We start from the raw sequence: 21735 nt of genomic DNA on the forward strand, positions 1-21735 counted from the left end.
AGTTACTTCACTTACCATTACTTTTGGTGCTCAGGTGTCCCCTAAGGAGGCATGGTGAACCATATCTGGGAAGGACTAAAAATACAAAACAACAGAGAATTATGGGAAATAAAATACAACTTTCACCAAAATAATAATCACTATTTTACAAAAGATAAATTCACCACTGGTTTAACGGCCCGAGTCATTTAAAATTATATTCAATTGTATTACTAACCCATGTTACATCAGATAGCAAACATTCTGCATCCAGAGATAAAAGGTTTTCTCTTGTAGGTAACACAGGTTATTTTCAAAACAGTTGTACCTTCAAACTTCCACTTCACCTGGGAAAAGGACAAATGCATCGATTGAGGACTGTCGGGTAAGCTTTGTACCGCTAACTGAAAGGTCAGCAGTTCAAGCCCACCAGCAGCTCCACAGAAGAAAGTTGAGGCGGTCTACTCTGGTAAAGATTTACAGCCTAGGAAACCTCATATAGCGTTGCTGTGAGGCAGAGTTGGCTCAATGTCTTTTGTGCGTGTGTGTAACTATTCTGGACAGCACTGACCAATCGGAGTTTTCCCTGGTTTTGAGAACATGATGTCAGTGTGTAAGATATTGCTGAGATTGTTCCCACTCATAGGGCCCCTCTGTCCAACAGAAGGGAACACTGCCAGTCTTGCGGTGTCCTCAGGATTGTTCTTATGTTGGAGCCCCGTGTTGCAGCCACTGCGTCAAGCTACCTATTGAGGGACTTCCTTTTTCACCGTCCCATCTCTGAGAACATATGTATCAACTATTTCCCCCAATCACAGGTTAATCTTCCCCTTTATAATCATTTAAAGAAAGTAATCTCACAAAGTGAATGAAAAAAAATCACATCATAGAATATGTTGTTTTGTAAAGAGTAAGTAAACATAAAAGTCATGATTGGAATTTAGTGATTAGGAGATGTCTTAAAGTTCATCTGGCCTAAACAAGCTACCCCTTTACTTTGATCCCATCCAGATATTCTTATTTAAGACCACTTCTAGTAATGGGAAACTCACCAGCTTACATGAAGGGTATCTCTCATCTTTCAGATTGCATAGAGCATGCTCCTAAGCTCATACATGATTGGGTCCATCCCAAACAAAACATGTTTAAACATCTCTCTGCAGACAAGTCCTCTCAGTAATACATGGGTCTCAGTCTCCTTAGACTGTCTCCCGCCACCCCACGAGAGAAAATCTAATCAAAACAGTGGCCTCCAACAACATTTTCTGGGCCAGTTAAATTCAAGGCAGAGGGATCAGCTCAGAAGGTTATGGTGACTGTTTTGTGTGTGGGGGGGGAGGGGTTCAAATAGGGAATCCTGACAGATTTTCCCAAAGGACACAGGATGGTCATGGACATTTACTAGGAAGAGGTTTTAAGAAAATAGAAAACTGCGCTGGTGAGAAAAAGCCAGGAACTCCACACCATGGTGTTTTTGTTCTTCCCCCCCGCCCCCTCACCCATCACAACATTGAATCTGCTCATTCCTCAAGGGTGGCAAGGGCCGTCCTATGGGAATTTCCTGGGGAAACCTCACTCCAGCCACTCTCAAGTCCTGATCTCACCCCTCCGGCTGCTCTTTGGTCCCCACACTCATAGACCACTGAGAAGAAACGTGATTTGAGTCCCAAACTTGAGGATGCCCAAACTGCCGTTTTGCCGTGGTGTGAACTGCAGAGAGCAGAATCTTCATGGAAGGGCTAGGGAGATGGAGGACAACCTTCTGAAGGGAATGGAAGATATGCTGAGAAACCCAGTCTTCAGACCTAGATGGAGGATATGTTGAGAAAGAGTAGTTTTACATTTTGATAATTTTTTGTTTAATAAAGGTTTTTTTAAAAAATAATTTTGTGGCTTGTATACTTCATCACAAAATAATTTTCCCTCTCTAAAAAACTAGTTGTTGTTCTGAAGGGAACCCTCCAAGATAAGAAGGCTGAGTTAAAAAAAAAAGGCTGAGTTACAAAGTTAAATGAAATTTAACGTGTAAAATATGAATAGTGAATTATACCCATTCCTCACTTACCAACGCGGTTAGGTCTCAGGGACCGAGCCATTAGGTAAAAATTGGTATTATGTGAAAATGGAGCATGATCAAGCACATCACAAAGTTACAAGGTGACACAGAACCTTAACCTTCACAGCCAGTTAGTCATGCCTAGCACCTCAGCATTCATTACTGCCTGACAGACGTTGTTCATGTGTAACATTACTGGATAGGTTTTTTAACATTGCTGCACATGTGAAATGTCAGATAAGATAGTTGATAAGCGAGGAGTAGGTGCACAGCGAAAACTGTTTCTTAAAAAAGTGAGCAAGTTCTCATCCTTCAAAATGAGAAGACAAACAGCTGCTAGGTAAACCATTACGGACTATGTGAATTATTCCTCAAATCTAGTCACCATCCCCCCAAGTAATGGTGTCTAATTAATAAGCTTTAATGTCAACCTCCAATAACCTGAAATAAAAACAAGAAATAAAGACAAAATGGTTAGTATCTATGGTTAGTAATATGTAAATCCTGAGAAAAAAAATCCGACAGAGATGACACTAATTCTGTCCGTCAGTTGAATCTCACTATCTGAGACTAAATGTAAGGAGCAATAGCAATGACTCTATAGTTTCATTTCAGTTTTTCCACTTCTCACACCAACTGAGTGGAATCAGCTCTGCTCCAGTTCAACTAGGTACATATAGTACCTGTTCCTCTAACCCTAACCGCCCCGAAGTAGGCCAGCCCTCACAAGTTAACAGGCTCAGTCCTCCAGCCTGCTAAGTCTGTCCCAAACTTCAGAAATCAGTCACAAGATTGGAGACCCATGACACCCTCACTGATGACCCGCTGGCTCCAGAAAGCTCATGGACACATGCAGTCAAAAGATAATGGAAACTGCAAGACCTTATCATTTCATTGCCCTTTGACCCATTTTAAATGTAAATATTAGATACTTTAAAAATATTTTCCTACTACTCATCCACGAGACCAAGCACAACCTCGGGGTTCTCCCTTCTAACCTGCTGACTCCTTCTGACTGGTCCCTTGGGTTCAAGAATTCACTAGAATGACTCACAGAGCTAACGGAAAGGACTCTACCTTGGCTGACAGCTTTCTTGTACCTGAAGGATACAGATGAAGACATGTGAGGGTGTGGTCAGGGACTGTTACCAGCGCAGAACTTCCATGGCTCCTCAGAAAAGATGCATTACCTTTCCAGGTGAGTCCCTACCATTGACCCACACAGCATCTCTGTCTAGAGCCTTTCCTGTGGACTCAACACACACACACTGATTGAGTCATGCTCCCAACTCCCTGTGGTTCATCAGCATCACAAAGTGGTTTTTCTGTTATTGATTTCTGATCTCACTCCACTGTAATAAGAAAACATACCCCCCCCATTTCTCCCTTCTCATTTTGGTATTTATTTTTTTAAATAATTTTATTGGGGGCTCATGCAACTCTTATCACAATCCATACATACATCAATTGTACAAAGCACATTTGCACATTCGTTACCCTCATCATTCTCAAAACATTTTCTCTCTACATAAGCCGCTGGCATCAGTTACTCATTCCCCCCTGCTCCCTGCTCCCGCCTACCTCATGAACCCTTTATAATTTATAAATTATTATTTTGTCATAAATTATAAATTTATATATTATATAAATTATATATTACACTGCCCGACATCTTCCTTCACCACTTTTCTATTCTCTGTCCCCCAGGGAGGAGGTTATATGTAGATCCCTGTAATAGGTTCCCCTTACCCCATCCTCCCCTCTACCCTCCTGGTATCGCCACTCTCACCACTGGTCCTGAAGGGATCATCCGTCCTGGATTCCCTGTTTCCAGTCCCCATCTGTACCAGTGTACATCCTCTGGTCTAGGCAGATTTTTAAGGTAGAATTGGGATCATGATAGTAGGGGGGTGGGGGTAGGGGTAGAAGGAAGCATTTAGGATCTAGAGGAAAGTTGTGTTTTATCGTTGCTACACTGCACCTTGACTGGCTTGTCTTTTCTCTGCAACCCTTCTGCAAGAGGAAGTCCAGTTGTCTACAGATGGGCTTTGGGTCCCCGCCCTGCACTCCCCCATTCACAATGATGATTTTTTGTTCTTTGATGCTTGATACCTCATCCCTTTGACACCTCGTGATCTCACAGGCTGGTGTGCTTCTTCCATGTGGGCTTTGTTGCTTCTGAGCTAGATGGCCGCTTGTTTACCTTCAAGCCTTTAAGACACCAGATGCTGTATCTTTTGATAGCCGGGCACCATCAGCTTTCTTCACTACATTTGCTTATGCACCTATTTGTCTTCAGCCATCATATCGGGGAGGTGATCACACAATATGATTTTTTGTTCTTTGATGCTTGATAACTGATCCCTTTGGCACCTCGTGACCACACAGGTCAGTGTGCTTCTTCTATGTGAACTTTGTTGCTTCTCAGCTAGATTGCTGCTTGTTTATCTTCAAGCCTTTAAGACCCCAGAGGCTGTATCTTTTGATAGCCGGGCTCCATCAACTTTCTTCACCACATTTGCTTATGTACCCGCTTTGTCTTCAGCGATTGTGACAGGAAGGTGAGCACCATGAAATGCCAGTTTAATAGAACAAAGTATTCTTGCATTGAGGGAGTACTTGAGTGGAGGCCCAATGTCCATCTGCTACTTTAATACTAAACCTATAAATATGAGCGCATAGATCTATTTCCCCCATCCTCATATATAAATATGTTTACATATGTACATGCCATTATTTAGACCTCTATAAATGTCCTTTGCCTCCAAGTTCTTTCCACTATTTCCTTTTACTTGCCTCTTGTTCCACTATCATGTTCAGCTTTCATTTGGGTTTGTCATTCCTCTCGGTTACATTAACCTTGATCAAGCCCTACCAGGCCTCCTACACCTTCCTCACCACCAATTTGGATCACTTGTTGTTCCCTTGTCCCTGGATTTGTTAACACTACTTCCTTTCTCTCTACCTTCCCCTTTCCCATGTTGGTATTTCTATTATGCATGCGTGTGTACTTAATATTTTCATATTTCCTTAAAGCTCTATTCACTATTGTTCCATTCCCTTTATTGCTTTTCAGATTGCATAACATTTATCCATCTATCTTGAAGCTCACTGATTCTTCTACTGACAACTCAAATCTACTGGTGATAATCTTCATTTTTATTGTTCTCCTCCACTCTAGAATTTCCATTTGGTTCTTTTTCTTTATTGATATGCTCATTGCCCTTTAGTACTTTAGAGAGGTCTTATTCAGTGGATTTGCCCAATGTAATGCACCATTTGATATCTTGACTGCTGCTTCCGTGAGTCCTTGTAGTGCTGTTGGGCTATTGTTCAAACCCACCAGCTGCTCCTTGGGAAAAATGAGGCTATCTGTACCTATAAAGATTTATAGACTTGGAAACCCTATATAAGGTCACAGTGAATCAGAATCAACTTGATGGCAGTAGCTTTCAGTTTTATGCTTCCCTGAGTGTGGATTGTGGATCCAAGTAAAATCAACTCCGTGACAACGGCAGTCTTTTCTCTGGTTATCTTGATATTTGTTGTCTATTGATGTTATGTGAATTTTTGTTTTCTTCAGTTTATTTATTTTGAAATGTATAATATCTATCTAACGAAATATTTGTGTGGATTAAAAAATTTGGATATAGTTCCTAGTACGCAAGGTGGGCTTAATAATGCTACTCCATGTTGTAAAATCTCTGAAAACCTAGAATGCATGTTTAGTTTGTGTTTTCTGAGAATTACATTGGCCTAGTGCCAGGATAAACTAACTGCCACAGAGCTGTTTCCGACTCGCAGAAACCCTATAGAACAGAGTAGAACTGCCCCTGTGGGTTTCTGAGACTAAATCTTTATGGGAATAGAAAGCCCCATCTCCCTCCCTCCGAGCCGCTGGTAATTCAAACTGCTGACTTTGTGGGCTCCCTGGTAGCATAATGGGTATGTGTTGGTCTGCTAACTGCAAGGTAAGCAGTTCAAAGCCACCAGCCACTCCCAGAGAGAAAGATGAGGCTCTGTACTCCTGTAAACATCCACCGCCTGGGAAAGCCACAGGGGCAGTTCTACTCTGTCCTGTGGGGTCGCTGTGAGTCAGAATTGATTTGATGGCAGTTTTAATGTAACTCTCCCTTTGGTATGAGCAAGCCTCCATTATGTAAACATTAATCAAACAGCTGCCCCATCTGCCCCTGAAGGTTTGCGGGACTGTGGAGGTTTACAGTTGTACAAAGCCTCATCTTTCTCCCAGGGAGTGGCTGGTGGTTTTGAACTGCTGATCTGATAGTTTGCAGCCCAATTTGTAACCACTGAGCCACCAGGGCTCCTTCAAGAAACTATTCAAAGGTATGTTTTAAAATAGATAAAAATACTGATGGGGTGTGGGCCGGTGATCTGGAAATCTGGCTTGAAGAAAGAATGTTACTCACTTAAGCAGCGGGAGGTGCTCATTATTTGGACTAGGTCCATTTCAAGAGACTTAAAGATATTATGGCTCAAAGGGTACAGTCAAGGGCAGGCAGGTGTTGGTACAAAACTGAAAGTGTGGCCTGGTGCTTTGAGGATGTCGAATATTGGCATTCACTGCAAGTTTAATAAACCCCTTGCCATCAAGTTGATGAGCGACCCTGAAGGACAGTGAGAACTGCCCTGGAGAGTTTCTGAGACATTACATTGTTTCCTCTTTCTCCTGGGGAGCGGCTGGCCGGTTCCAGTTGCAGACTTGGCCTTGGGTGAGCAGCCCAATACTCGGGTCCTTGGGAGATTCTGACAGACGCAGACTCTCAGCGCAGAATCAGGGAGCGTCAGCTGCATTTCCTCAAAATCCCCAGAAAGTTAGCAGAGCTCCGAGACAGGCAACAGTTACCGGGTGGGAGTTGAGTTGCAGGATGGAAGAGACATCTATTTACTGACTAGTTACAACACACCCGGGTCGCGCTGTAGGTTAGGGGTTGGGCTGCTAACTGCAAGGTCGGTGGTTCAAACCCACCAGCTACTCCGCGGATGGAGGAGGTCGTGTTCAGTCTATAAATGCCCAGGAGATGGGCACAGAATATGCAGCCCTCTACCACCTGGGCGTTTCAGCTCCGTGCGCGGGCTCTGCTGCAGAGGCCACAAATCGGGTCCCCACCCCGAGTTCACGGGATGGGACTCCCGGCGATCGATTCAGAGCAAGAACTGGAGGCAGGGCCTCCTCTGCGCTGCGCCTGGACAGCAGGCGGCCACGCTCCGGTCACCCGGTGGAGGTTGGGGACTAACCAGGGGACGGGACCCGCCCAGGGCCCGGACCCCCAACCCTGATCGCGGCCGGGGAGGAAGGCTGCACCGGGGAGCACGGGCCGTCGGCCGCCCCTACCTCTCCGGCTGCCCTGCATGGTCTTAGATCCTCTTGCAGCCGCCGTGGGGACAGCTGGGGCCCCTCGTGTCCTCTGGGGCCGGGCCCAGCCCCGGACTCCCAGTCAGCTCCACTCTCGCCGGGAGAGGAGGAGCGGACGACTGCGGCCCGGAAGGCAACGGCCAGGAGACGATGGTCAGGCCGCGTCAGGCCGGTTGCTAAGGGCCCCGGTGGCGGGATTGTGACGTCACGGCGCAGGGGACGTGCGCTGCTGCAGCCCCGCCCCGTGAAGCCCCGCCCCCGGGCCGCCCTGCCTCTGCGTGGTACCCAGAGGCCAGCGGAGAGCCGATGCGAATGCAGAGCCCGGGAGGAGGGGCGAGGGTATCGCACCCCAAACGCCAGCAGCCCCAGGAGCCTGCTCGTCGGTCCACACGGTGGCCTCCACGACACTAACACTTGGCAGGCCTCCTCCCTGCGGGAAGAGGGGAGGGAAAAGAGGAGGCTTGGGAGTGAAAAAGCAAATGCAGGTTGTGGTCAGGGTAAAATTTAGCCCGTTCTAAATCCCGTGAGCACTTGGATTGGTGAAATTGCTGGAGATGAAATTTCAAGTAGTTTCAGCTTTCTGAGTCTCCTTTCTTCCCCTCATTGATCTTAAGACTCCAATTTGTTTTCTCTTATTGGATCAGGACTTTCTACAACTTGTTTCATTCACAAACACTTATCTTTGAATTCTTGGAAAGAAAACCAGTAGCGAGCGTCTGTGATGTAAGGTCTCTCAGCAGGGACACATGTTGGGCATTTTATGTGAGAGCCTGGTATAGCAGTGGGTTATGCATTGGGCTTCGACCCACAAGGTCAGCTGTTCAATCTCCCTATCAGCTGCTCCGTGGGAGAAAGCTGCAGCTTCCTGACCTTGTAGAGATTTGCAGCCTCAGAAACCCACAGCGGCTGCTCTCTCAGTGGGTTGAATTGCTTGTTTGGGTTCCGTTGCTGCATTGGATGTTTAGCAGCATCGCTGGTCTCTACCCACTAGATGCCAGTAGCCGCTTTACTCCTCATCGTGATAATAATAAATACTAGCTCTCTCCTGGCTGGCATCCCGCTCCCCCAGAGAATCACTGCTGTCATGGAAAGAGCACAGATGTTGGAGCCAGGGCCGTGGAGCTTAATTGTGATGAAATAGGTTTCTAAACTCTGAACCCCGGGCCCCTTTTTTCTTTCTAAAATGTAAAAGATGTTGCCAACTTTGTAGTTGTAAGGATTAATATGTGTCTGCTTGGAAAAAATACCCACCTTTCCCCAAACAGCAGCAGTGCCTACTCCCTACCTCTGAGTTGATTCCAAGTCACGACCACTCTACAGGACAGAGTAGAAACGGCTCCTTTGGGGGTCCAAGACAGTTCATCTTTGAAAGCAGACAACCCCATCTTTCTTGTAAGGATCAGCTAGCTGGCAGATTTGAACCATCAACCTTCTTTTTTGAAGCCTAGGGTTTAAGCCACTATGCCTGAGAAATAGGAGGTATTTCACAAATACCACATTTCCTCTTCTCTGAGACTATTATCTCAAAAGAACTAAGGGAATTAAACTTTAAATCAATAAACCAAGAACCCTTCAATAAATAAAGGGAACAAACCAGAAATCTACTGCCGGTGACACCTGCACCCCTACTTCCCCAAGACTGTAGGCTAGAGAGAGGATTAGAAGACGGTGGAAGTACATATGCTGATACTGTAGTGAACAGAATATGCCAGCTATTAGGATCCAGGGGCAGAGAGTCACATATTACCCCGAGAACAAACACTCTCTTCCTTACGTGTTCAGTAATGCTTGAAATCCCGTTTATTCCCTCCTAGCAGTTAGAAAATACCTTGCTTATAATAAGCCAGCAGCAAATATCTGTTAAATTGAATTAGAGCCAAAGCTTAAAGGGCAAACACTCCTGGGAGAGGCAGCCCAGTGACTTTATCCACACAAAGACAATGCCAGCTCTTCTTAGGAAAGTGACTAAAGATAAAAAATGGATCCTGCTCTGAAGTAGAAAGGGGGGTGTCTACAGTCAGGACATGGAAGCAGACCGAGAGAAGGCTCTGAAGCAAACATTGCCTGGTACTCACCATTGTCTAAAGCCATACTCACCTCATTATTTCTCTCAGAAGTATCTTGTTCCAGTTCTTCCAGGAATGTGCACACATGGAGGGTCTATTTCTTTCCAATCTTCGCAGTGAACACATTATCATCAGAAGTGACATTCAGTTCGCCCTTGACTTTCACTTCCTGGATATGAACAAGAGAGAGGATCCTTTCAGGCTCTTATTCTTAGGAGACAATAACACACGATGGGGGTGTAGATCTTTGCAGTTGTGGGCACGGTGTGGCATTAGCAACCAAGAACCCCTTTCCACTTGGGGATCACTGCTGTGGCTAGAGTTTTGGTGAGTAGGAGTTCCTTAAGACCTTTTGCTGGATACTTACATGTGCTTTTCACACGATTCAGGAACGAATCCAATGCATCATGTTCGTTTACTGACCTGGAGAAATGTGTGGATTTGTCTGTCAGTGGGAGAACATTGTTTTCCTGAACATGTTGCCATGTTTTGCTTTGTTATTGGATTCCTCTTCTTGAATTATCAGACAGGAAGCTGAAAACTAAGATCTGTGCTCAGTTGCAGTATTTACTCATTGCCGATGCTTTCGCTTTCTCTTTGATTCCCTTTTCTAGGCAAGGCCTTAACTTTTCTACTCTTATTTTAGCAGCTTAGTTGTAGTTATCTTTTATTAGATGAGCACTAAGTTCTTTAGAAATGGCATATACATACAACAAACTAGAAAGCACATGTATCCTTACATATGGTTGAATATATAGACTATATAATCTCATTTCTTATTATATTTTAGAGGAGCCCTGGTGGCATTGTGGGCTAGGTATTGGACGGATAATCACAGGTTGGCAGTTCAAACCCACCAACTGCTCTACAGGAGAAAGATGAGGCTATCTGTTTCTGTAAAAATTTAGCCTTGGAAACACTATTAATAGGGCTGCTACGAGTCAGAATCAACTCCGTGGCAGTGTGTTATTATATTTTAGGACCTCTTGGACAATGCAAACTGTGAGGTGCTTAAGTACTTAGAGAAAAGGGGTAAATTTGTACACACTTAGCCTTTGAAAGGGCTGGCAATCTGCTTCTGAAGGGCCACAGCTAATCTCTATGGAGTGCTGTACGCACGCACGCACATGCGCACTCACTACCATCAAGCGGATTTGGATTCACAGCGGTCCTATAGGACAGGGCAGAATTCCCTGCGGGGGTTTCTGAGACTAACTCTGAATGGGAATAGAGAAAGCCCCGTCTTTCTCCAGCAGGGTGGCTAGTGGTTTCGAATTGCTAACCTTGTGGTTAGCAGAATATGTAACCTACTAGGTCAACAAGGCTCCTTGGAGTGAAGTTTGACCCTACTCTAAAACACATGGGGTCACTTTGAGTTGGACTTGACTCAGTGGCAACTTCTTTGTTTTCCCTAATAAAAATGACCTACTATGTATTACCATGTATGCTGGAGACAGATGCTGCAGTCTCCTGCGGTCACTATGAGTCAGAATCAACTTGATGTCTTATAACCACATTAGCACATATTATGACATACACAGTTCATCTATATCTTTTCAGCTGACCCTTGGTTTCGTAATTTAGAGGCATTCTAGAGGAGCCCTGGGAGTGTTGTGGGTTATGCATTGGGCTGCTAACTGCCAGGTCGGCAGTTCAAAACCACCAGCCGCTCTTACAGCGACAGTTCGACCCTATTCCACAGAGTGAGTCACTGTGAGTCACATCGACTTGATCGCAGTGAGTTTCTTTTTCTCTTTGGAAGGTACGTGTGCTTGTGTGAACAGCCTTGGTCACTGATGAAAAGAAGCCAACAGCGCATTGTCAGTGACGAGAGGGGAAAGGCCAGTTAGTTGAGGTAGTGTGAACATGTTTGAATCCTTAATTGTCTGAAAGACCAGCATGGGGGCAGCGAGGCAGCATTTCCAAAAGTGCACACAGGAGGGCAGAGTGAGACAAAACCATGTTGGGTGCACTTTGTTTTGACCTCTGCTCCAAACGAAATTCTTTCAGAGATTGAAGAGCCCCCAAGTGCTTCAGCTGTTGACCATGACTCAGCCATTCTGCCAGGATCTATCTACTAGCCAAAGGAGACCCCAGCATCTTATGTTGTTGTTGTTGTCAGGTGCCATTGAATTGGTTCCCACCCACCCATAGCGACCCTATGCACCACAGAATGAAACACTGCCTGGGCCTGGGCCTGGGCCATCCTCACTTGTGTGGTTCTGTTTCAGTTCGTTGTGCAGCCACTGCGCCAATCTGTCTCATCAAGAGTTTCCTCTTTCGCTGCCTTTCTGCTGTACCAAGCATGATGCCCCTTTTCAGGGACAAGTCCTGCACAACATTATAATGTGATACTGGCATGTTTGTAAGCAATGGATGGATTTGCTGTCTGTTGCTAGAGGGGCCTTCACGGTAGTTTAAATCTGCATTCCGTCCAGAAGGCAGCCGTGCTAAGACAATCTGAATCAACAAACCTCATTCAAGGATAATCAGGGGCTACTGACAATCACTCTTAAAGTGACCCCTAGGATCACCAAACCCGCTGCCATGGAGTCGACTCTGACTCTGCAACTGTGGAGGACAGAGCAGAACAGCCCTGTGGGTTTCAAAGACTCTGACAGCAGAAAGGCTCTCTTTTTCCTGTGGATGGTGGTTTTGAACTGCCGACATGCTCGATGCCTAACCACTAAGCCGCGGGGGTGCAACTTCTCAAATCATAGTCAGTGACATGCATGCTGTTGCTGGTAGGTGTCATGGGGTCAGTTCTAAATCATGACATACTAACTGCAGAAAACGATGAGGGAGTGACATATGGCCTTCTTGGACTTCACTAGAAGGAGGGAGAACCAGGGCCAGCAGCTCCATGCGAGGCAGAGACCAGGCATACCTCCACCCTCCAACTGTCTGTCCGGACACTCACCCTTCTTCCTAAGACATCCTGCTTCTTTGCTGGGTTTGTCTGTCTCTGATGAAGGCCACACAGAACCCGGTGACAATACTCATGGTTATGGGAGGTTTACTAGAGAAGTTGACAGTTTACATTTCAGATCAGAAATCGTAGTTTCTTTGGTCTGGAGCACGTCAGCCATGACTTCAGCCCTGCTTGAAGTCTCACCTCCCGCAGCCTCTCCACCATATGGTCCTCTGGCCTTTGCAGGCAAGTGTTACAACACTTTTTTTTTCTTTTTAAAAATACTTTTATTGGGGGCTCTTCCATCTCATCATAATCCATACATTCCTCTAGTGTGTCAGGCATAGTTGCACATATGCCGTCATCATCATTTCATTCTTTTCCCACTTGAACTTGATCAGCTCCCCATTTCTTCCCCCCACCCACCTTTCCTCCTGATAGTAACCCATATATCCGTTACAAATCTATAAAGTCCACTTCAGACTCACGAAACACATGCAATGAGGTCAAATGCAGGACAATCACAAACCAGTGGGTAGAAAGTCTTTGGATCCAGTGTCATTGGAGACATCTCAGTGCTGGCAGGGGCCTTTTGTGGCTTCTCTGGCTTCCGAGGTCTGGTTGCGTCCATGTGGCTTGTCTGGTTGTGTCCACGTGGCTTGTCTTCTGCAATGTTTCCCAGGGAGTAGGAGAGAAAGAGAGAGAGAGAGAGAGAGAGACACAGAGAGAGAGACAGAGAGAGGTCTTCCACCTCTGAGGAAGTACCAGATTTCCCAGAATTCTCAGGCGAAGGCCATGCCCACACAGAAGTCTCATTGGCGAACTCCAGATTGATAGTCTAGACTCCACCCCTACACTCTAGAAAGCCTCATCTTTCTCCTGAAGGGCATCTGGTGGTTTCAAACTGCTGACCTTGCTGTTAGCAGCCCAACCACTATGCCGTTCTGTGGGCTGAGAAGCCCACCTCTCTGTCTCATTCTCTCAGTGCCCCCACTCAGCTGCTGCCTCTGGCACTGGCTGCCACTTCTCCGTGCAGGGATCTAAGGGCTCAAAGGAATGTATCCATTTTGTGACTCTTGTTTCTTGGTGGTCATGAGATCTGCCCCCTCTGCAGTGGCCCACGTAGACCCAGTGGAATGGCAAACCTGACCACCCCATGTTAGAGCCTCATGCTTATTTTCATGATCCCGCATAGTCATTCACAGGAGAAAGATGACACTGTGTGATCCCAAAAAGATGTACAGCCTTGGAAACCCAGGGGGCACTTCTACTCTGTTCTATAGGGATGCTATTAGTTGGAATAGATTCCATGGCGGTGAGTTTGAATGTGACCTGATGGGAGTACATCTGATGGGATGTACAAACACTATGTCTAAAAAGAGTCTTTGCAAGTTCTCTCAGCTGTGCTGCACTGATCTTCTGTACAACAGAACAAACACTACCCGGTCCTGTGCCATCTCACAATTCTTGTTTGAGTCACTGCTGTGCCCATCATGCCATCACAAGCCACCTTTTTCACTGCCCTCTACATTAACATATTGAGTCCTCTTCCGAATGCAATTGATAGAGAATAGACACCAAATCAGTAATGTCCATATGTACAATTCCTTGATGTTTATTACATTCTACTGAGTTCTTTTGTGAATATAGGAAGAATGATTACAAAGGCCTTTGATGGATTAAAAAAACACTCTCCATCATTGTTGACCTATAATTTGATTTTTCTTAATTTCATTGCGAAAGTGAACAGGCAGGAATGACCGTAATTCTCAATAAAACAATATTTCCTTAGAGGTAGTACACATAACCAGAAGAGAGCTTTGAGTTCTCAAAGTATAGAACGCTGAAATCGGAACACACATATAACTGCTTCCTTAGAAACTCATTCTCTGCCCGTCAGTCCATCAGAATGCCACGGCTTTGTAATGGGCTCGATTCTCCACTCAACACTTTCTTACACTTCAAAAGAGCATTTGTCAGTTGTGGCTCAATGAGTTGCTTACCAGGTTTCTTGTTCACAACAAGAGATTCATCCCTCTTGTGGCCCTTTGGCCGAGGCTTCTGGGGCTGTGGATATTAACTTTGAATTATAACTGTCGCATTCTTCTTTGCCCTTTTCTCCACAGCTGTGTCCCTTAAGCCTTTTTGTCCAATTAAGAGAAGAAGTCTCTGTGAAGAGAATGTCATCATGCTTCGGTTACTAGGTAACCTGTGCCCCTAGCTGACGAAGAGCATTTTAGCCATTCTTCCCCTGCCAATCAATTGCCACAATTCTTTAGGGACGGAGTTCAGCCTGAAGGTTTATATCCACCCAATAAACACGAATCTCCAAATATCTTCTCTTTACAGCGACCTCGCCAGTAAAACCCAAGCAAAGTGAAGTTAAACAAGAGAAAGCACACAGCCAGGCTGTAATCTACCTGCTAATATTTTTGTTTTTCCCTTACAAATAGAGTTCACAGATTTACCAATGTCTGTGCGGCCCAATGAAGCTCTTATAAGTGCATTCCAAACCGACACACCCAAACCCACAGTAAAGCTACCAATTTCTATAGGCTTCCGGCGACTGTCCCCGTATCTTCCTGGACACTGCATTCTGGCTTGCTATAGACACATGCCCTTCTGTTTTCTAAGGGACTTAAGCCTTCCCTCCAGGCACACTCCGGTCTTTTTGGATGCCTGCCAGCAATTACTCCTTAACTACTTTCAATGATTATGCAGAACGAATCAAAATGACCATTTTTATAAATCAAAAGAGGCAATATCATTTGGTTTGGCCTAATAACACACAGTGTTGGGAGAGCATGATTGGAAACCTATGTTTACATTTAGACTGTGTTAATGACTTCTTTGACATACGTGAACAAACTATGCCTAGAAACAGGAAGTGGAGCAGGCGAGTTCCCGACCCTCCCAATATGCTCGATCTCTGACTTGACTTCACTCAGCTATAAGGTTGCTCTGTGAGTCCTTCTGCTCTGTGAGTCCTAGCTGCTGTCAAGGTAGCCTCTGACTCATGGTGACTCCATGCATGACAGGCTGAAGTGCTGCCCAGTCCTGTACCATCTGTCACTGATCAAACCACTGTGATCCATTGGCTGATTTTCAGAAGGCGATCAGCAGGGCTCTCTTCCTAGTGTGTCTTAGTCTGGAAGCCCCACTACAGTCTGTGTAGTATCACCTTGCTGTTAGGTGTTTTCAAGTCAGTTCTGACCCATAGCAACCCCAGGTTCCAGAGCATGAAACACCACCCAGTCCCGCGCCATCCTTGCAGTTGTTCCTGTGCTTGAGCCCATTGTTGCGGCCACTGTGCCAGTCCATCTTGTCAAGGGTCTTCCTGTTCTGCTGCCTTTCGACTTCAGCATCGTAGAAACATGCAAACTGTCATTGACACGCAAGTGATGGCTTCCTGTAAGGTACATTGGCAGAAGCTTGGCCTCAGATCTTCCATATGAAAGGGGAGAATTCCCCCACCCATCCATCACTGTCCTGCTGCTTCCATTTCACAACCCACTCACTGTGCCAACTCATAGCGACCCCATGGGACAGGGTAGAACTACCTGTGTAAGTCTCTGAGACTATAACTCTTGATTTTTATTTATTTAAAAAATCATTTTATTGGGGGCTTGTACAGCTCTTACCGTAATACATACATTCATCCATTGTGTCAAGCACATTTGTACATATGTTGCCATCATCATTTTCAAAACAATTTTCTTTCTACTTGAGCCCCTGATATCAGCTCATTTCCCCCCCTCCCCCAGAGACTATAACTCTTTAAGGGAGTAGAAAGCCCCATCTTTCTCCTGAGGAGCAGTTGGTGGTTTCAAACTGTGGACCTTTTGGGTTGCAGCCCAAGGGGTGGCTACTACAACACCAGGACTCCCCCCTCCTTCCATTTACGTGTCCACAACCCATTAATTAGGGTTCATTTTGCCTCTGGGGCTGTATTTATTTTTTAAAAAAAAAGCTCATCCAGGGGTATGACAACATGGCATGAAAACAACTTGTAGAGATGTACTGTCACTTGTCCATTGAGGGTAACCCCCATTAGCAACATTGCCGAAGAACATTGGTGGCAAACTGGTTATGCATTGGGCTGCTAACTGCAAGGTCATCTTTCAGGTGAAAGACAGGCTTTCTATTTCCATTATGAGTAACAGTCTCAGAAATTCACAGGGGCAGTTCTACCCTGTCCTAGAGGGTCGCTGTGAGTCAGCATCCACCCAATGGCAGTGATTGTGGTTTGGGGTCTGAGAGGAGGAACAGAGGCATTTCCCACAGAGGGCGCAGTCTGGAAACTCAGGTGGCAAATGAGCCACAGAATTATTTCCTTGGTGTCGTTCATGAACACAACTGGGACCTGTGGACATGCAGAGCGAATGCCTGCGTCAGATGAGTAGACAAACAGTGGGGACTACACAATGCTCCGAGCCCTATATTTATTATTTAAACAGGGCTGAGAGCAAGTAAACATTGCCCCTTGTCTTTGGAGAAGCTAGGTTCGAACAGGATGCCTGCAATCACTAAGACCTCATCTAGCAGATAGACATGTAGAGAAAACAAGCCGAGTCCGTACAAACTCAGCTTTCTGACTCCTGAGCTAGTGTTCCGGCCATGAAATCGGGACACAGTGCCCCAGCCCATGCCCTCAGTTACTTTTCCTGGTGCTTGTTTATTCTCCTCTGCACATGCAGCCAAAAAGAATAGGGGATTTATTATTTTTATTTTAATAAATCATTTTATTGAGGGCTCTTACAGTTCTTATAACAATTCATACATCTTGAAACAGAGAGGAATTACTGAAACCCAAATGAAGGTTTAACATGATAGTGAGACAAGAGGAAAGTAAAAGGAAATAGAGGGAAGAACTAGGAGGCAAAGGGCATTTATAGAGGTCTAAATACAGGCATATACATATGTAACTATATTTCCATATGATGGGGAAATAGATCTATGTGCATATATTTATAGGTTTAGTATTAAGGTGGCAGGTAGACATTGGGCCTCCATTCAAGTACTCCCTCAATGCAAGAACACTTTGTTCTATTAACCTGGCATTCCATGATGTTCACTTTCCAGACACGATCGCTGAAGACAAAGCGGGTAAATAAGCAAATGAGGTAAAGAAAGCTGATGGTACCTGGCTATCAAAAGAAATAGTGTATGGGATCTTAAAGGCTTGAAGATAAACAAGGGATCATCTAGCTGAGAAGCAACAAAGTCCACATGAGAGAAGCACACCAGCCCGTGAGATCATGAAGTGTTGATGGGATCAGGGATCAGGCATTAAAGACCCAGAACAAAAAATCATATCAATGTGAATGAGGGGGACTGTGGACTGGAGACCCAAAGCCAATCTCCTTACAGAAGGGTCACAGGGAGGAGGCAAGCCAATCAGGGTGCAGTATAGCACCGATGAAACATACAACTTTCCTCTAGATTTTTTAATGCTTCCCCCTCCCCCACTATCAAGATCCCAATTCTACTTTACAAATCTGGATAGACCAGAGGATGTACACTGGTACAGATAAGAGCTGGAAACACAGAGAATCCAACCCCTCAGGACCAATAATGAGAGTAGTGATGCCAGGAGGGTAAGGGAAAGGTGGGAGGAGAAAGGGGGAACTGATCATAATGTTCTACATATAACCCCTTCCCTGGGGAATGGACAACAGAAAAGTGGGTGAAGGGAGACATTAGACAGTGTAAGACATGACAAAATAGTAATTATAAATTATCAAGGGTTTGTAAGGAAGGGGGAGTGGGGGAGGGAGGGGGAAAAAAACTGAGGAGCTGATACCAAAGGCTCAAGTAAAAAGAAAATGTTTTGAGAATGATGAGGGCACCAAATGTCAGATGTGCTGACACGATGGATGGATGGATGGATGGATGGATGGATGGATGGATGGATTGGGATAAGAGTTGTACGAGCCCCCAATAAAATGATTAAAAACAACAACAGCAACAATGCATACATCCATTGTGTCAAGCACATTTGTACATCTGTTGCCATCATCATTTCCAAAATATTTTCTTTCTGCTTGAGCCCTTGGTATCAGCTCCTCTTTTCTCCCCTCCACCCCCTACCACCCCACCCTCGTGAACCCTTAATAATTTATAAGTTATTTTTATTTTCATATTTTATACCATCCACTGTCTAGGAGAGCTATTTTGTCATGGAGTCCTGGACACCAAACATGACAGTTTGCTTAAGTCCCTGTCTTAACCCTATGCCTCAGCTCCTGATCATTGGGAATCTGTTCATTGTAAAGTCATATCCCTCCACGCCCCCCAAGAGACCCAGATTTACCGGTATTATTCTTCCACAATAAAAAGAACACTGTGGAGTCCAATTCTCTGCTTCTCTGAATACAATGACTTTTAACAAAATCCAGAGGGATTGTCATTTGCACTGATTTTAGGCAAATTTGACACCAGAGAATTATCCTTCGTTTGGGACAGCTTTTATTTTTTAATTTTCTCTTCAAACGTCAGAAAAGAGCATGGTGAATGATGCCCTGTAGGCTACGGCCACGTGATTTTCAACCGTAATAACGAGCACCTATTGTGTCAGCGGTTCTCAGCCTTCCTCCTGCAGCCACCCTTTCATACACTTCCTCATGTGGTGCTGACCCTCCAACCACAAAGTGATTTTTGCTGCTACTTCATCACTGTAATTCTGCTGCTGTTATGAATGGGGTGACCCCTGTGAAAGGGTTATTTGACCCCCAAAGGGGTCGCGACCCACAGATCGAGAACCACTGGTCTACGTTAAACAAAAAGGTACAACCAAGCTCGCAGCCATGGAGTCGATGCCCACTCACAGCGACCCTACAGAACAGACTGTAGCTGCCCCTGTCAGCTTTTGGGGCTGTAACTTTATGGGCACAGAAACCTCTTTCTCCCAAGGAGCAGCTGGTGGCTTTGAACTGCTGACCTAGCAGTTAGCAGCCCAACTCCTAACCACTATGCCACCAGGGCTCCTACTATGCACAAGGGACACGAATATTCAGGCAATATTTTCCCTTCTGACTTGATGGGGCCCAACTTCACTTGTCTAGTTCATATGTAATCTTACATGAATAATAATGAGCACAAAGCTTTTACCTGATTTAAGCCAACCTGTGGAGGTTGGGCATCCGCAGGGATAGGCTTGCCTTCTGTACCATTAGCTTTTCTTTTAAATATGGAACGCTTCAAGAATTTGCGTGTCATCCTCGCGCAGGGGCCATGCTAATCTCTGTATCGCTCTAATTTTGCTATATGTGCTGCCTAAGCGAACACTACCCATTTTCTCATCTGTGAAGGTTAGGCTCATAAATACAAGCAGTGTCTACTTCCTATGGTGGTGTGAGAGTGCGAAGAAGCCTGCGAGCTGACCACGGGCTGCCAGAGCTCAGGTGCTCCTAGAAACAGATCTGAGATGAGGGTTCAAGTGCACCTTTGTTCAGGGTGATCCCCAAAGCAACAAAAGGTGGGTGTACAGAAGCAGAAGGGGAAGGAACAAAGTCACAGGGAGCTTCCAAGCATGTCCATGTGTGGACAAAGCAGTGCACACACTCATTTGCTAACAGATAGGTTGCAGGTTCGAGTCTCTCCAGGGGTGCTTTGTTAGAAAGCTCGGGTGATCCACCTCCCGAAAAAAAACCAGTCCTTAGAAATACTGTGCCATACAGTGATAGCTGGCACACAGAGATCACCATTAGTCACAATCCACTTGACAGCAACTGTTTCTATCAATCAAGTTACCACAGTCGGCCACTGGAGCTCAACCCAACGGGGAATCCCGGGAAATGGCACAGAGATCCCATCAAAGGGGAGGGGGAGCTGGGGTGTTTACCCACCAGCGATGATCAATCCTTGCCGAATGTCCATGTTCCTTGCGCATAGTAGGTGCTCATTCTTATTGGTGGACATCACGTGTGGCCAGGAAGAGCTCTGACAGCACTGTGGGTCTTACTGTGAGATGAAAGTCCAGCCCCCCCCCCCCCCCCCCCCGCCACCTCCAGGGGCTCCCGAGGTGGAGGATGAAGCTGTCTGCTCCCATAAGGATTTGCAGTCAGTCTCTGGGGCCGTACTGGTTGCCGTGACTCAGCATGCATTCCATCACAGTGAGCGGTAGTCATGGTCGGTCGGTCTGCCTTTCTAGCCTGCCCCCCAGCCCATGCCACCACGTCCACTCTAGCGCAGAGTGACCCTGCCCAAGCTTCCACGATTACAAATCTTTTTTGCTGAAACCGTGTTCTTGGCGCTTCACCCACCTATCAGTACAATTCCAGAGTTCAATTCCAGAGTTCAAACATATCAAGAAGCGCTGTGCCGTCATCACCACAGCCAATTTTAGAACATTTTCTTCTTTGTACTCATTATTATTCGTGGAAGATGATAAATCTTTATGGGAACAGATGCTTTATTTTTTCTCCCCGGGTGAGTTGGCGCCTCTCACCTGGAGGCTAGTAGCCCGATGCTCAACCCACAGCGCCACCAGGACCCCTCCCGCCTCCTCCCACAGGCAGGCAGAGTGGGTTTAATTGGTTAGAGAAAGGGCTAGGCAGTGAGGACTGGCCGTAGGAGGTAAAGGAGAAAAGGTGGAAGAGACTTGGATACAGCAGCCACGGCGTCTGCTGCCCTCATTTCAGGGACTACAACATGTATTGACTTATATATTTAAAAAATATTATTAGTATTAAATGACCTTTTAGTCTCTTCCCCAAATGAAACAGGCAGTAACAGCATCCATTAAACATGCCTGGCAGAGAAGAGACCGTGTTTTGTGAACATCTGTTGTTTTTGTCTGCCTGGCAGCTCTTCTTTCTGTGGAAAACTCACTCTGTGTCCTTTGGTTGATACCATCTCCATCTTTTCTGCCTTCCCAGGCCCCTTTCCTCATGTGACCCTCATTTGCCATGGGAAGGGGACTATTTGCCTGGCCAAGAATACTTGCAGCCAGCTGGCTCGAGGGGCTGGTACCAGGTGGGTGCAGGATTCCAACCAGCATCCCACCCTGTCAGTGTCTTCCCTGGAACAAGTTGATAAAGCCTCTGGTCTGGAGCCTTCCCTCTGGTGTGCTAAGCTGGGGAGAGGTCCCAGTGCTGACATTTCCCTGCGGTTAGCATGGGTCCAACAGATGAGAGAGAAAGAGTGAAGACGTTATCCGAGCTCCCAAACACAGCTGTGATTGAAGCAAGCCATGCCCTCGAACCTTCCAGTGAAATCTCCTCTTGTCCCTTGCAATGTCGCTTGTCCAACTGATGTAGCCTTTAATACATATTTGTGAGATTTCTAAGATCCTAAGACATATCTCTTTTTTAAAAATCATTTTATTGGGGACTCGTACATCATC

General features: G+C 45.7%; 1 protein-coding gene and 1 non-coding gene across 5 annotated transcripts in view; both read right to left on the reverse strand.

Annotated features, from left to right (window-relative positions):
• Nucleotides 1-7585, reverse strand: part of SPATA7 (spermatogenesis associated 7) — a 34273-nt gene extending 26688 nt beyond the window's left edge. For 2 of the 4 annotated variants that reach the window (XM_075531060.1, XM_075531058.1), the window contains exons 1-3: nucleotides 7392-7584; nucleotides 218-326; nucleotides 16-75 (exon numbers count right to left, since the gene is read on the reverse strand). In XM_075531060.1, the coding sequence (XP_075387175.1) occupies nucleotides 16-75; nucleotides 218-221 (64 nt within the window). In that variant the 5' untranslated portion in view covers nucleotides 222-326; nucleotides 7392-7584. Of the gene's footprint in view, nucleotides 1-15; nucleotides 76-217; nucleotides 327-7391 lie in introns of all 4 variants that reach the window. The other 2 variants (XM_075531059.1, XM_075531057.1) reach the window with 1 other exon arrangement.
• Nucleotides 7586-19572: 11987 nt separating this feature from the next.
• On the reverse strand, nucleotides 19573-19676 carry LOC142427016 (U6 spliceosomal RNA). Its single transcript, XR_012779861.1, has one exon. It is a non-coding gene; the product is annotated as a U6 spliceosomal RNA (small nuclear RNA).
• Between the last annotated feature and the right edge of the window lie 2059 nt (nucleotides 19677-21735).

The sequence above is a fragment of the Tenrec ecaudatus genome, chromosome 14, assembly GCF_050624435.1.
Source record: "Tenrec ecaudatus isolate mTenEca1 chromosome 14, mTenEca1.hap1, whole genome shotgun sequence".
Classification (NCBI taxonomy): domain Eukaryota; kingdom Metazoa; phylum Chordata; class Mammalia; order Afrosoricida; family Tenrecidae; genus Tenrec; species Tenrec ecaudatus.